The sequence below is a fragment of the Diospyros lotus genome, chromosome 5 (genome assembly GCF_014633365.1).
Source record: "Diospyros lotus cultivar Yz01 chromosome 5, ASM1463336v1, whole genome shotgun sequence".
In the NCBI taxonomy this organism is placed as follows: Eukaryota; Viridiplantae; Streptophyta; class Magnoliopsida; order Ericales; family Ebenaceae; genus Diospyros; species Diospyros lotus.
The window spans coordinates 8,035,732-8,051,825 of record NC_068342.1 but is presented as its reverse complement, the minus strand read 5'-3'; the positions used below and the strand labels follow the sequence as shown (position 1 = coordinate 8,051,825).

Below are 16,094 nucleotides of genomic sequence, written 5' to 3'. Positions count from 1 at the left end.
GTAATGATTAAGTATTCGATAAAATATATTTATTATATTTTATTTTAATATTTAAATAATTTTATTAGTTTTTTAAATATTTTAAAATATAATATATTTATTTCAACTGAATAAAATTATTTAAATATTAAAAATAAAATATACTAAATGTACCTTGACTGCATTTAATATTTAAGATGACATTCTATAATAATATATTAATATAACACATAATATAATATATTATAACAGAAATATTGTTCTAAAAATCAAAATTAAGTGTATAAATAGCATTTCCCTATAAAATTTTGGTCTGGACTACCACGTTAGAACAGTAGTATGGATTTTCTAAATTCGCTTATTCATATATTAAACATTAAATGTTAATATTGTTGGGATTTAATAATTTTTTAGGTTTTTAATAGATTTTAACATTTAATAATAATTTATAATATTTAAATTTTAATATTTATTTAAATCAATATCCTTACTTAGTTTCTACTTGCCATTTTACTGAGTTTGTAAATCCAGTGAGTTCTCCAAGTAACATCATGTATAATACAATTAGATAATATTGAAATGTAAGTATAATAAATATACTTTTATTTTTTAATAAAATAAATTGTTATACCTTATTTTTAATATTTAAATATTTTTATTAGTTAGTGATAAATATATTTTGTTTTTTAGGCATATCTTCAACCAATAAGAGTATTTACATATTAAAAATTAAATACAATAAATATACTTTTTTTAAAAATAATTTTCATTTAATGTATATTTTTTTAAAAAAAGTATTTATTGCACCTTAAGTAGTATTCTAAGGTATTTGGTATAGGAGAAATTTTAAAATTCTTAAGAATGTTAGGTTAAGAATATATATTCCCATATTTGATATAACTTTTTCATAAAAAAATTATGAAAAATATGATTCCTGAAAATAATTTTTAAGCAACTTTCCTATAAAAAGATTTCCTTGAAAAATGTTAGGAATCCAAATTTTCCATGAACTTGAGAATATTTTTAACAAAGAAAAAGACTAAAACACACCTTACTCTTTTATAACCCCATACAAATGTATCATATATATTATATATTAAATATATTTATAATATATAAAATAAGTATTATACCCATACAAACTTATTTTATATATATTATAATTATATAAATATATATTATGTATATATATTATATATACACATGCATATATATACATAATGTGTAAAAGAATGATATTTTTTTACTTCCTACAGATGTGAAAGAATTTATTATTTTTAAACAAAAAAATCAGTTGTGGAGTGAACACTAAGATTGAGTTGGTAGATGAAATAAAAGAAGGAGTGAACACTAAGCTTGAGTTATGGAGAAACAATTTAGAATCTAAGGGATTTAAATTAAGTAGAAAGAAAACAGAATATATGGAATGCAAATTTAGTAAAAATGCAAGAGTGGATGATGTTATAATAAAATTAGAAGACCAAATCTTATAAAGAAAAGACCATTTTCGATATTTGGGATCAATGATTCAAAAAGATGGAGAAATTCACGAGAATGTCGCACATAGAATTAAGGCAGGTTGGTTAAAATAGAGAAATGCATCGGGAGTGTTATGTGATGGTAAAATCTCATTAAAATTGAAAGAAAAATTTTATAGGACAGCTATAAGACCAGTCTTGCTGTATGGCTCAAAATGTTGGGCAGTCAAATACCAGCATGAGCAAAAGACGAGTGTAGCGGAGATGAGAATGTTAAGATGGATGTGCGGACATACAAGAAAGGATAAAATTAGAAATGAAGTTATTCGTAATAAGGTAGGAGTAGTGCCAATCGAGGAGAAGATGAAAGAGACTAGATTAAGATGGTTTGGTCATGTGAGAATGAGACTAAGAGACGTTCCTGTGAGGAGAGTTGATGAAATGGAACAATTAGTCACAAAAAGAGGTAGAGACAGACCCAATAAGACTTTGGGAGAGACATTAAAATTTGATATGAAATATATGGATCTAAATGAGAATATGACAAAAGACAGAAATACATAGAAGTCTAGAATTCATGTAGCCGACCCCACATAGTGGGATAAAGGCTGGATATGTTGTATGTTGTTGTAAACAAAAAAATCAAATAAGGGTAATTTTAGAAAAACAACACAAATTCTCAAGAATATTATATTTAAATCAAACATAAAAATGTAAAATTTTCAGAAAAAAATACTTAACATTTTTTAGAATGTTTATGTAAGGTTCAACTTTTGAGCCTTATTTTGAGAAGACCTAAGAAGAGAAAACCAAGTCCATATAGCCATATAAAAGCCATGGGGCTCCTGACTCATTTCTCTCTTCTTTTTCTGTTCTTTTCGTTGCAACTCTCTCTCTTCTAAGAACACTGATTTTGTGTAATCCAATCATCCGATCTTAGATTCGACCACATTCTCACCTTGAAAGCCATTCCTATCTACAAAAAGGTAACTTCTTTAGCTTCATCAGCCCTATTTTTAGCATAAAAATCATTATATATATATGTATATACGCATTGGTTGGGTTAGCTAAGACTTTGAACTTAGATTTACAAAGATCTAATCGTTAAATCTTGATGGTTTCTGGACATGTTAGCCAATGGGGTTAAGGGTGTTGAGTGGCTGTCTCGGATAGCCAGAAAATGTTGGTCGCGGTGGCTGGTGACGACTGGTAGTGTGTTTTGTAAATATGACCAAAAACTAAAAGTTAGATCTACGAAAATCTAGTAGATAGATTTAGCCTATTTTTGAATATATTAACCCTCTTGACTAGGCATTTCTAATGGTAGGATCTGATCGTCAAAATATTCAGCGATGGTGGCCAAAAGTGGATGTTGGCAATGGCCAGCGGTGGATGCTGGAGACGACAACAATGTGGATGGTCTAGGTTGTTTTATTTTGAGGTTTTGGGCCATTGGGGCAGCACTTGGGTTGGTCCAAATACTAGGGGATTTAAATTTTTGTATTTATTTAATTCTTATGTAATTTGATAATTTTGTTAGGTGATTTTGACGCGTCCCCGCTGAGAGGCATTTGAGGGAATCCTATATCTTTTATAACACTTTGAGTGGATGAATTATATTATAGTGGTAATTGTTGCATTCATATCGTTCATTAGTCTGGTATTGTATATACTATGCATGATTTCATTCTTTATTTGCATTTGGAAAAGTAGAGTCCATTTTGTCTATTTTGCATATATTGACATTTGTGGTTAAATTGCATCTCTATTAATGTGCATATGGAAAGATACGATTCATGTTGCGTGGACTGTGGATGGTAGTACTTATGTGTGATTTGACATTTGATAATATCAAATAATGGTATGAAAAATGTGTTAAATGGAGTAACAACTAGAACCACGAATGCTAACTATAGTAAATGTTAGTCATTAGTGCACCACATATATATTAAAGTGAGAGTGGTCCGCCCTTATTTGGCGAGAATGGTTCTGCCATGATACTTACTTAGCGAGAGTGGTTCCATCGAAGTGAATCTTGTGGGTGGGAGTCGTTTTGCCCTAAGAGAATGAAATATGTGAACTTTGGTTCTAGATGATTAACTCATATATGTGCATATTTATTCGTTTCCAAGAGAATGGAATATGTGAACTTTGATTTTAGATGGTTAACTTATATATGTACATGTTTATTTGTCATCTCCTATATTGTTATAAGTACCATTTGACATAGCATGATATGATAATTATTCTTGGATGCATTGATTATATATTTTTCCCATTATAATACTTTTTACTTCTCACTAAGCCAATGTCAGACTTACCCCTTAATATTTTAGATTTTATAGACTGACATCATTTTGACGGTAGGAGTTGTGGTAAACAATTCTACTTCATTTACTTTAGTCACGCTCCAACTACAACACATACATTTCATCTCACAAGTTGAATATATGAAGGTTTAATGTTCCTTTTGTATAGGAATTGAATTTTTTTTGAATATTGTAAGCATGTGATGAATTTATAGTTCGATGGGCATTTCAATATCAATTAATGGCAATGAATTTATTTTCTAATATATATAAGTTGTTTAAATGTTTAAAGAATTATGTGTATTGTAAGACTTACTATTTCTTGTTGGAGTTGTGGCTTTTTAGGGGATGATGCCGGTCATGGTCCCGGATTTTAGATTGTGACAATTTAAAATCTAACTAAATATAAAATTACATAAATTATAGGAATAAATTTTTTTCAAAAATATTACCAAAAAGTCATGAATCTCATATGAATTTAAAAATTTTCCCATACTAAACGCCAAACAATTGTACCCTATACAATTTTCTTGTTAAGGATTATTTTATATATTTGGATAATGTTAATGAGTGTCCCAATGACGCTTGTTAATAAGTGCATTTTAATTATTTTATTATGAATAATACAAAGAGCAATATATCAATAAATGCATTTTACTAAGAGAGAGTAATAGTCAAGATATAATAAATGTATCTTGTCGACAAAGTGCATTTGTTATTGCACTTTATTTTCAATTACAATAAAACATTTTTATTGGTTGACAATACAAATGTATTGTGTTTTAAAAATTTTATTACATTTATTTGAATTTAAAAATAAGATGTAATAATTAATAATACACCTTCTTCTAAAAATAAGTATTTATTCTAATTTATTTTCATCTCCTAAATAATTCTATTAGTTGTAATAAATATATTATATTTTAAAATAATTCAACATCTATCTAAGAGATATATCATTATTCTAATCTTGTCTAATAAATTCTTTGTCAATCCAAGATAGCCCAACTTAAAAAATTTTAAATATAACTCTAAATACTTTAATTCACATTACTCATAAAAGAAATAAGACTCCACACGAAACTAGGTAGTATGTGTCGAGAATGTTAAATTACAAATTTGCCACATTTCATTAGAAAAATGAGTATGAGGGAATTAAAGAGAGGGAGAGAGATGGTAATTTGGGTCTTTTAAAAGATTTTATTATTATTATTATTTAACAATAAAATGTAACTTTAAAACCTCAATTTTATTTTTTATATTATAGTTTTACTACTAAAAATTATCAATATTTTTCTCATGCTAATAAGAGAGTTGAAAATCTAATTTCTTCATTCAAATGCGCATGCCAATTGTATAATTATTATCCCGAGCAACTCACAGGAGGCCGCACAGCTCCATTTAGACGTGTATAATACACGTCTTTGAATTTGGACCTTGAACATTGGATTTTTAATTACAATTTTAATCCAGATTTCCATTTTCCATGCCGACCTACTCCCATCATTCTTTTTTTTTTTTTTTAATTCAAGAGACAACTAAACATTAAATAAAAAAAAATAGCTAAACTACCAAAACATAATTACTCATAAATAATATCAATCAACATTATTAGATAATAGAGTTGTGAATATATTTTAAACAATATCAATTTAAATTTCATATTCTAAATAAGAAATAATTAATGAAGTTCAATAACCTTATCCAAATATAACTCAAAAGGTCATTTAATTTCAAAAAATAAAAATATTATTTTAATCATTTCTTGTAATCATGGAGAGCTAGCCTAGCTTTCAATCATCATTTTGAGAGAAGGGTTTGTCTATGGATAAGTTTGATCCTTCGGGATATGACAAATAATAAATAATTAAATGCCCCAGCGGCGCACATCGTAGGCGTAGGGCAGCCGGGAACCGGGGGGTGGGGCTGCGGGAGCTGGCGGAACGTGAATGGTTCAGCGACATACGAAATGGACGGAGCAGAGCAGGGGGGTAAATTCTCCGTTTAAATCTAGATTTTTTATAATTTAAAAATAGTTTGTTTAAATACCAGTTTTAAAAATATTTATAGTTTTTCATTGTTTTAAAAGGTTTCTGCAGGATCCAACGGTTTTTTAATTTTTTTGTCTTTGACAATTCGTTTAAGAATAAAAAGAGAAAAATTAAATTACAAAAACTGTTTAAAAACCATCTTTTAATTATTATTAAAAATATTCATACAAATAGGTCAAACTACACGCGGAACTCATGCCTTCTGGCAAGAGCCATGTGAGGCCCACTAGACTATAATTTTTTTTAAAAAAAATTATTTTTTATAAAGCTGAAATGCCCAAGGGAGCCAAGCCCCCACCACGGCTCCCATTCACAGCTTTTTTTCCCCTTCTTTTCATCTTTTATCTTTTTCTTTTTCTTTTTCTTTTATTTTACAATCTCTTTCCCTTTCTCTCTCTTTTTCTTTCAAGTATATTTTTGTAAATCACTTGTGAAATTCAACTATTCAATCTTAAATTCAACTATATTTTCACTATAAAAACAATCTCAATTTACAAAAAGATAAGATTTTAGTTTCATTAATTCTATTTTTAGCATATATTTATGATATATATTTATATACACATGATTAAGTTTGACTAAAGATTTAAGATTAGTTATATGAAATTGATAATAAAATTATTATGCGACTTTATTAAAATATGAAAAATTATAAAAAAAATTGTATTTTTTTATATTTTAATAATAATAATATTATTTTATATTATTTTTAAAATTATATTTTTTATATTTAAATCCATCCCACTTAATCAAAATCCTAGCTCCACCTCTACTTTCTGGGTCGAATTCAATTGAAAAATCTTCGTGCATGGTCCGCATATGGCAAGGGACAAGATAGACAGGCTGTCGGTTGTTTGATTTTAATAATTGCATGTGCCAATCTTCCAATGTCACAATTTATGCCCAATACTTGGGTTCTCTCTTTTTATAATCTGGAACTCTTTATTTAAATATAGATAAATGATACATATCTTCGGTAACTCTTTCACATAATGTATTTTTTTCTCATTGTACATGAAAACACCCAATTTGTCTAACCATGTTAAAATTGTATGTCTCTGGTTTTGATATGGGTGTATGCGATATAATTTTTTTATTTATTTTATTTAATATCAATGAATACAAAATTTCTTTAACGGCTATTTTGGAGATGCAGTAATAGATTTATAATTATAAAAGAGTTATCTTTAAATCTTTAAGAGACTATAAGACAAAAAATAATTAGTGTCAGAAATATCTCCTGAACAAGTTTTTCAATGTTTAAGTTAGTTTTAGTTGAAAAGTAAAAAATTATTCAAATATATTAATATATAAGAGTTCTTGCGTATTGAAAGAATTATTTTTTATTTATCGAGATTGAATGCGAGAAATGAAAGAAGATTCACACCCTTCAAAATCATTCGTCCTTGAATTCTAACCAAAGACTTCGAACTTCATCGTGGTGATAATACCAAGAGAGAGAATTTAATGCATGAGCTTCTTAGAATAATACTGACATTGCACGTCTCAGAATTTAATTGTCCAGTCCATTTTTATGGAAAACAAGGTTGCATTTGTTTGGCCTCACAAGCGTTGTACGAATGGTTCATAGGGTAAAAGATTACATTCAAAGATGTAGATTCGAGTCATGAAAGGCGCAGTGTGAAAATTTTATCTTCTTGTGGGGATGGCGGCACTATGCATTATATCTCCTACCTTGGGAGTCGCCGTATACCGTGATTAATCCTTCTCATATGCGTAGTAGAACAATATATGGGAGGCTCTTAAGGTGAGGAATTTCACCTTTTACACTCAAGATTGCACTTGTTTGAATAGATGGAAAGATGGACCCAAAACAAGGAACTCTATATCCCATTTAAGGGTTCAATAATAGATTAGTACTTCTTAATTCTTATGTATATATATATATATATATTTTCAAGTCACCTATTTGATCCGTCTATTTCTCGTAACCATTGATTTAAAAGGACATAACCTTAGCGAGCCACTATTCAGATCTGGGGTGTAACCTAACCTAAATTTTTCAATCACAAATATAAATATTTCTTATACAAAATAAAAATATAATTGCATTTAGGTTGACCTATATATTGCCGCCAGGCTTCTGGAAAACCTTCGTGCAGCCCATACTTTCTCGTTCGTTAATTAATAATGCTTAAAAAATTCATTATCTAAGATAAAATAATGGTTAAAGATTCAAACTTCATCCTGGTGGTTTCACGTGGACAATATCCTACACAAAACGAAGTCGGTTCACACACGAAAACAAATATCCAACAAGATTAATCGTTTTTTTTTTTATCACTTGAATAATTAATTTTGTTTGTTTCCAGGCAGCGCTGGTCTATTTATAGTGGGCGAAGCATGAAGCTTGAAACCAGAATTAATTCGACCATGGCCTCAAAAAGCTTCCTGCTGCTTGGCCTCCTAGTTGTTGCAGCTTCAGTACTACTGGCTCAAACTGAGCCCGTGGTTGCTTCCTACGAGGAGGTTCCGAAGTATTTCAACCGAACCAATTTCGGCAGTGGCTTCTTGTTCGGTTCATCTCAGTCTGCTTATCAAGTATGTACACATATACATATATATGCTGTCTTAGAATTTAAATTCATTTTCAAGATGATGGTTCGAGATTCAGACAATCTCTTCTGATTGTGTTTTCATAATGTTGTTTTTTTTTTTCTTTTTCCTTTTCAGTACGAAGGTGCAGCGGACAAAAGGGGCGAGACCATATGGGACGCATTCATTCGCGATTTCCAAAGTTCATCTCTTTCTCTGTTTAATTTAATTTCTTTCCCTAATACTAGTGTTCATTTGTTTGCATCATGCATGAGAGGGCAAACAATCCCAATTTCATAAACAGTCGCTATTTTTCACATTACCACCATGGATGATCCTCTTATAAGGTTATTTTACCAAAACTAACTCACCCCAGTAGTGGTGAGGTAACAATATGAGAGGAAAAATGACAAAAAGAGAACGTTTCAAAAAAAAAAAGTGGAACAGTTTTGTTCATTGAAAGAACTGGAGACATACACTGGTTATGAGGAGATTTCGAATGATATCAATATAGACTGAAAAGATCATCCCAAGTACAGTACCCTTACATATTATAGTAGAGTGAAAAGGCACAACTGCATTAGTGTGTTCTCAACACTTTTAAATGTATTATTAATATTACTGCACAACATAAAAAGCTTAACTAAAAACTAGGCAAGAAAAAAAAAATAACTATAGAGTTCAGTTAAAAAAATATTTGCAAATGATACACAAGTAATTAATTGCCTGTTGGGTTACCTCTAAATAATTTATTTCCAAAATGTTTTTGGCCATTGAAAAGTGAGTTGATGTGATATATATTTTTATATTAGTGTATTATATTAATTGCCTGATGTGAGCATATAATATACTAATATAAAAATATCACACTAAACATCACTCTTAAATGTAACACTAAATATCATGAATATAAAAATATACAGTACACTTGCTATTATTTAAACTTATCTTCAAGATAGCGGTTGATTTTCAGTTTGCCAGCAAGTTGTCCCGAAGGAAAGCCCAGTTGTTGGTTTCTGCATTTACATACATATTATTGAAGGTAAGATTGTTGGTTTCTGCATTACTTAATTATATGCATATTATTGCAGGTAAGATTTCAGATGGCAGCAATGCTACCGTGGCTAATGGCTTCTATTATCTTTATAAGGCAAGGGCAACAATTGTTTAATATATTTATTTCATTACATAGAAGTTTAGGTTGGCGCCATCATAATAATTTGACAAAATTTTTCTAAACAAGATTTGCCCCCATCAATAGCTAATACATATGGGACCTGCATGTCGTATAATTACTCTTTTCTATGTATATATTTATCGTTTATCTGTAACGACAATTAAACTGAAATAATACTGTGGCAGGATGACATAAAAGTAATGAAGGCTATGGGCTTGGATGCTTTCAGGTTCTCCATCTCTTGGGCCAGAGTATTGCCTCGTATGACCAGTCACCTCACCTTCCATCATTTTTGTATTTAATTTATTCTCATCTACATTACTGGATGAAATTGTTAATGTTTGGATCTGATTAATGCAGATATAATATATAAAAATTAAGAGAATAAAATATTAAAATAGAACATATTCGGTTTCAATGTCTATTAATTTTTTATTCAATCACAAGATAATAAAAAAAAAAAAAATGGCTATAGAGTGTAATTAGTTTGTTTGAGTGGTTATAGAGTGTAATTAGTTTGTTTGAGTAGGTAAAAATGATTTTTTTCAAAAAAGTGGTTAAAAACAATTGTGTGCATTTGTTTTGTGTTAGTTATGAATTCTTCTCAATAATAAGCGAATTACAGATTTTACTCCCAAAAAATTGTCTTAACTTCAGCCTGAATTTTGTTACATGATAATATTTTTAAATTTCTCTGCTTGATTTCATGTATTCAACTTTAATGACAAGGTTGTTGATTTGAATTATTTGCTGTTCAGATGGAAAACTAAGTGGAGGAGTGAACGAGATAGGAGTTGCCTTCTACAACAGTCTCATTGATGAACTCCTAAAACACGGTTTCTCTCTTTCACATTCTTTTTAGTTAGCTTTAGATTATTTTAAAATGGTTCATTTTCTAATTTTCAATGAAGCTTCTGGAATATATATATATATATATTATTCTTGCTAAGCATCTGGAATAGTTTTTGAAAGCTATGTCTATTAAACAACTCACTTGGACTTTCATTTTTCTTCTTAGGTATAAAACCTTTTGTGACGCTTCATCACTTTGATACTCCGGAAGCCCTTGAAAAGGAATACGGGAGCTTCTTAAGTGATAAAATTGTGTAAGTAAACACTCCATTTATCAAACATTTGTTTGTCATATACTAAAAATATGATTAAGTTTTCTTTATTGGCTTTAGCTTCTATTTACCATACTCACTCCTCAACTCTTTCCAAAACAATGCCTTCAGAAGAAAAATATAAGAATTTCGATTAAAACCATACATGGATGGTGGATTGTAAATGCTGAAGTGTGAAAGGGACTTCAAAATGAAGGGATTTGTACTTATGTTCGATAAATGGTGACATAATGTCATTATTAGATGGCCAAAAACCATATGTGCTTACATTATTGAACTAAGGATTTTAGAAAATTAATTAATTTTGATGTATATATTTTAATGGTCAGGAATGATTATGGAGACTATGCAGAGTTCTGTTTTAAAACTTTTGGAGATAGAGTGAAGTATTGGATCACATTCAATGAACCAAATGTTTTTATTCCACACGGCTATGATAGCGGTGATATGGCACCTGGAAGGTGTTCTGCATGGAGGAACAATAGTTGTCCTGCTGGAAATTCTGCAACCGAGCCTTACATAGTTGGCCATCATTTGCTTTTGGCACATGCTGAAGCAGTGAAACGATACAAGGAGAAATATCAAGTAAGCAACATTATTCTTATGAAAAACGCACACAACATAGTCTGCCCAAGTGAGATAGCCTAGCTTTCTATTTATAATTAGTTGGTTTGCTCTTCCCATAATCACAAGTATATGTTTGTGTGTAAACATGTTGGCTTTTATTTTGTCTATTTTTTTAAGTGTTTTAATACCTAATAGTCGAGACAATTTTGCAGGCATCTCAAAAGGGAATAATAGGAATAACCATAATTGTGGGCGGAATGTATCCTCTGTCTGATCAGGACACACTTGCAGCTAAACGAGTTCAAGATTTTTTCTCTGGATGGTGAGTACATATTACTTTTTTAGTTTCATTAGTATTAACAAAATACACCTATTGAACTTCCATGAGCAAATAATATATTCATTAATTGATTAATTAAAAAAAGAAAATAAAAGAAAAATGATCCACATTTTTCTTAACTGAACCTCAAGTCTTACTACAAGTGACTGAACCTCAAGTCTTACTAACTTAACTGAGATAAGAGCACAATGGCAGAACAATTTCAATCTTGTTGATACAAATGGTTAATTATTTGATAGGTTTCTCCACCCAGTCGTCTACGGTGACTACCCACGAAGAATGAGAGCCCTTGTACGAAAACGATTGCCAACATTCACTGCAGCGGAAACCGAGATATTGAGAGGGTCATATGACTTCATTGGAGTAAACTACTATAGCTCGTATTATGTGGAGAATGTTCCGTTCAGTAATAAGCCAGCTCATCTCAGCTATTCATCAGATTATTATGGCACCCTTGCAAGTAAGTTTTTATTTTACCTACTTCTGTTTGGTTGGGAAAGCATACTTGAATTTTCTATGTACAAATGCAACAAAATAGGCTAGACAAGGACGATTCTTACTAAAAGTTTCTATTTTCAATTTTTTTTTTTCATCTTCTGGCAGCTGAGAAAAATGGAACCACCATTGGACCGCTGGTAAGTTCAATTTTCCCAGTTCGTTTTATAGAACAAAAGAACTGAGTTGAAGTTTTCTAACTTTATTTATGATAAATCAATTTGCAGAAGGGAACCTTGTACTCTGTTCCACAAGGATTCAGAGACGTTTTGAACTATATTAAAACATACTACAAAAGTCCAACTATATACATTACAGAAAATGGTAAGAAAAATAATTAGTTTACTAGCGCTATCCATAATCCATATGGAAAAGTACTTGTAAAGTTAAAGATCATCAGAATTCAGAACATACTAAATTCATTGAGTTTTGTGGATTATATTTAGGGACGGGTCAGACGAACAATCAGACAACTGAAGAAGGAAGAAAGGATCCATATAGGGTGGATTACTACTATAGCCATCTTAAGGCCCTTAATCAAGCTATTAAGTGAGTCAATCCCTCTTGCTTTTCAAATCGAATATTGTGCAACCAATTTGATTGTTACTATATTGAATATTGACTATTGAGTCAGTATATATTAACAAAACTTTGTTTCCTTGTGCTTTTCAGAGAGGGTGTTGATGTTAAGGGTTATTTGGCATGGTCACAACTTGACAACTTCGAGTGGAGTTCTGGTTATACCATCAGATACGGAATCAACTATGTAGATTACGCGACCTTGAAAAGATACCCTAAATATTCAGCTGATTTTTACAAGAAATTCCTCCTTAAATAGTTAAGGAGTCTTAAATTGTGAAATGGTCCTTTTTTAATATATGATGTTACCAATAAGGTGAAGGTTACCTCTTTGGAATCTTCTCTTTTCCGTGTCAACCAGGTGTTTCCAATAAATTGCGTGTACAATCAATCGTTTTCGCATAGGTTGTGCTTGTTATGGATTGTGATCTATCTTTTATATGAAATAAATTTTACTTGGACAGCAACATGCATGCAAGATTGTTCTTTGGGCAGCTGTTATTTTGGAAATAACAGAGATTAGAGGAGAGTGATTGTTTTAGCAAGATTTTTGAAAATAAGTATAGTTGGAATTTGTAATAAATTACACAGGCTAGGATTTTTCTATTACAAATTATTAGTCTTAGCTGGTCACAAAATAAAATAACCCTATGTAATTTTATGATATTCCAATTGGGTCGTCTGTTGATGATCATGAGCGGGTCCAAAATCATTAATTTGAATTGTTCACTATTGGTTGATGAATCGAGTTTCAAGGATCTTCTTGGATAGTATTGATCGTGCTATTACATATGTTATCAATAAGGATAGTAATTTGGTCCCTTATTTATTTATTGTTGAATAAAATATTTCTTGATTTAATTATATGATGGAAAGAATGGACTTTGGCTCAAAGTATGTCCATCTAGACTTCTGTTTTTGTTGAAAAACAGAAGGGCGCCTATCTCAAAAATAGAACACTCAATTTTCTGTATTGAAAATAATTTCTCATCCACGCAATTAACGCATCAATATTGGGTCCTTACATAGGCTGTCGGGCCTTACAAATAGAAGAAATGTATTTCATGGAACTTAATTTATCTCAACAACTAATGAAAGTGACAACCCATATCTAACAAAATATTAAATAATAGGAGCTATTCTGAACATGTAAACTTGATATCATGCCAATAGAGATGCGGGGAACAACTTCCACATAGTTCAATTAGGCAACATTCCCCCTCTTTAATTCAAGTAAGAGATAATACTCCAACTATGCTGCATAGCTTCTGAATTTTACTCTCACATAATGCTTTTGTCAAGATGTATATTGATTGCTCTTTAGTAATGCAATTTCTCTTTTAGAAAGTAATTGTCTTATGAAGTGATATCAAATGTCGATATGCTTGGTTCTCCCTTGATGTATCGGATTCTTCGTGATATCAATGGTGCATTTGTTGTCACAGTAAATCCTTGCTAGCTTCCCCTACTTGTGTTTCAAATTGTACAAAATTGTTCTCAACCATATTACCTGACAAGCTGTTGCTGTAGTTGCAATATATTTAACTTCTATGCTAGATAAGACAATAACTTCTTATTTCTTTGACATCCATTAAATAACTCCTCCGCTAAGACAAAAAAATGTAAGTTGTTGTCCCTTCGTGTCATCTACTCATCCAACCCAATCACTGTTAGTAAAAGATAAAAGGTCATTGCTTTCACTTTTCACATACCTTATCCCATAATTGATTGTACCCTAAACATATCTCAAAATTCTTTTAAATGCTCTAAGATGATGTGTGCTTGGTCTATGCATATACCAGGAAACAAGATGTAGAACTTTTACTAAAATTGCAAACGGTATGTAGAATATCTGGATCGCAGTGGAATAATCGAATCTAAATTGTCTAATGATCTCCGTGAAAGAAAACTATAAAAACTTTTTTATACGTCTACCTTTTATCCGTCTAAGACTCGAATGGTGATGCCAAAAACAGTATATGAGCGACCAGGAATTCATTCTAACTGTCATATTATTTTTATTAGGCTCTATGCCTATTTAAATATAATTCAAATTCCAATAAGTTATCCTATCATATTGTTAAAATTTGAATACGATTGAATTTAAAACAAATTCAAATTCTAAATACTCATCTTATCATTAGGGAACTTATCCTAATGTAACTGTAATTCTAACAATCTCCCACTCGAGTACATGAGATAATTCTCAACTCATCTCCTCATACAGGACATCAAGGGATGCGACCTTGATGACAATGATAAAAGTACTATATTAAATAATCACCAATGCCAACATAGTATTGCTGCAAAAAGAAATAAATGAGGGCAATATCATCTATGTCTTAGATAATAAATAACACATCTATCAAATGCTTCAAATCTCTTGAAAGTAACTCTGAACAACATTTGATCATCAATTGAAGTTCTTGCACTCATAACTAGCACACAGATGATCGTTCGGACTATGAGTTGCAAAACTTACATGATGTGGTATAAATTATCATTCCAATTTGAATCAATCCATCTTTTGGTTCAACCACTTGCCTAGTCATGGCCCGCCTAGCTGCTTTCTTGCTGGCCAATTGGGTGACATGCTAAAGTAGTGTAATTGAACCTCAACTTCATGAAACAATTTTAGGTCAGAAGACATATATGAATAGGGTCCCACGCAGTGACAGAGAGAGAACAATCTTGCTATTTCCCTATATCGATTGTACAAGCGCATGCTACGGTGGAGCTCCCACTAATCAGGGATGTTACACTCAAAACACTGTATAGATGTTGGCCTAGTCACCACATAGGCACTAGCCTGAGTCACTCAACTCACCTGGATTACTTTGATACCTGTTTACTAGCCCAACAACAAAGTAGATATCACGAGTACACTTTATTAGGTACATGAGACTCCCAATAGTACTGGCATATGGTTTCTTTTCCATTAGTTTCCTTTCTTCCTCTGTTTTAGGGCATTGACAAGTACTCAAGGTGCAACCCTTATCAACTAGAGTATCAACAGCCTTAGTTATTCATAATAAATCCTTTAAGGATCTTACGAAGGTAAGTCTCTTGAGACAAACTCAAAAATCTCCTTAAGCGATCCTTTGAGATCTTAACTTTGAGGATATAACTCGTTTTCCCTAAATCCTTCATCTCAAAGACAGAGGATAGCCATTCCTTAATGGCGTTAACCATCTCCAAGTTGTTTTCAACCAATAAGATGTCATCTACATATAAGGACAAAATCAAGGACCCATTTCTTGTCCGTTAGACATATGCACAATGGTCTTCTTCCATCATGGTCAAACCAATAGAGGTGACGGTTTCATGAAACCATAAATACCATTGTTTAGACAATTGCTTGAGACCATATATGGATCATTTGAGACGGTACACTTTGCCCTTCTGCCATTTAGTAACAAAATCGATGGCACTACAAAAA

The 16,094-nt window shown here is 31.0% G+C and overlaps 1 protein-coding gene across 1 annotated transcript; it reads left to right on the top strand.

Annotated features, from left to right (window-relative positions):
• Positions 1-8,192: 8,192 nt before the first annotated feature.
• Positions 8,193-13,122, top strand: LOC127801969 (beta-glucosidase 13-like). The gene is made up of 13 exons (XM_052337549.1): positions 8,193-8,379; positions 8,512-8,575; positions 9,465-9,523; positions 9,736-9,811; positions 10,309-10,386; positions 10,569-10,656; positions 11,004-11,259; positions 11,454-11,563; positions 11,821-12,041; positions 12,185-12,216; positions 12,304-12,400; positions 12,523-12,625; positions 12,749-13,122. The coding sequence occupies exons 1-13, from the start codon at positions 8,212-8,214 to the stop codon at positions 12,912-12,914; spliced, it is 1,518 nt and encodes a 505-aa protein (XP_052193509.1). The 5' UTR covers positions 8,193-8,211; the 3' UTR covers positions 12,915-13,122.
• Positions 13,123-16,094: the final 2,972 nt, after the last annotated feature.

Excerpts from the sequence above, each read along its gene's own strand:
- LOC127801969 (XM_052337549.1), top strand. The coding sequence starts at position 8,212 with ATGGCCTCAAAAAGCTTCCTGCTGCTTGGCCTCCTAGTTGTTGCAGCT. Across the intron at positions 8,380-8,511 it reads CATCTCAGTCTGCTTATCAA|TACGAAGGTGCAGCGGACAA; the intron begins GTATGTACACAT and ends TTTCCTTTTCAG. Across the intron at positions 10,387-10,568 it reads TGATGAACTCCTAAAACACG|GTATAAAACCTTTTGTGACG; the intron begins GTTTCTCTCTTT and ends TTTTCTTCTTAG.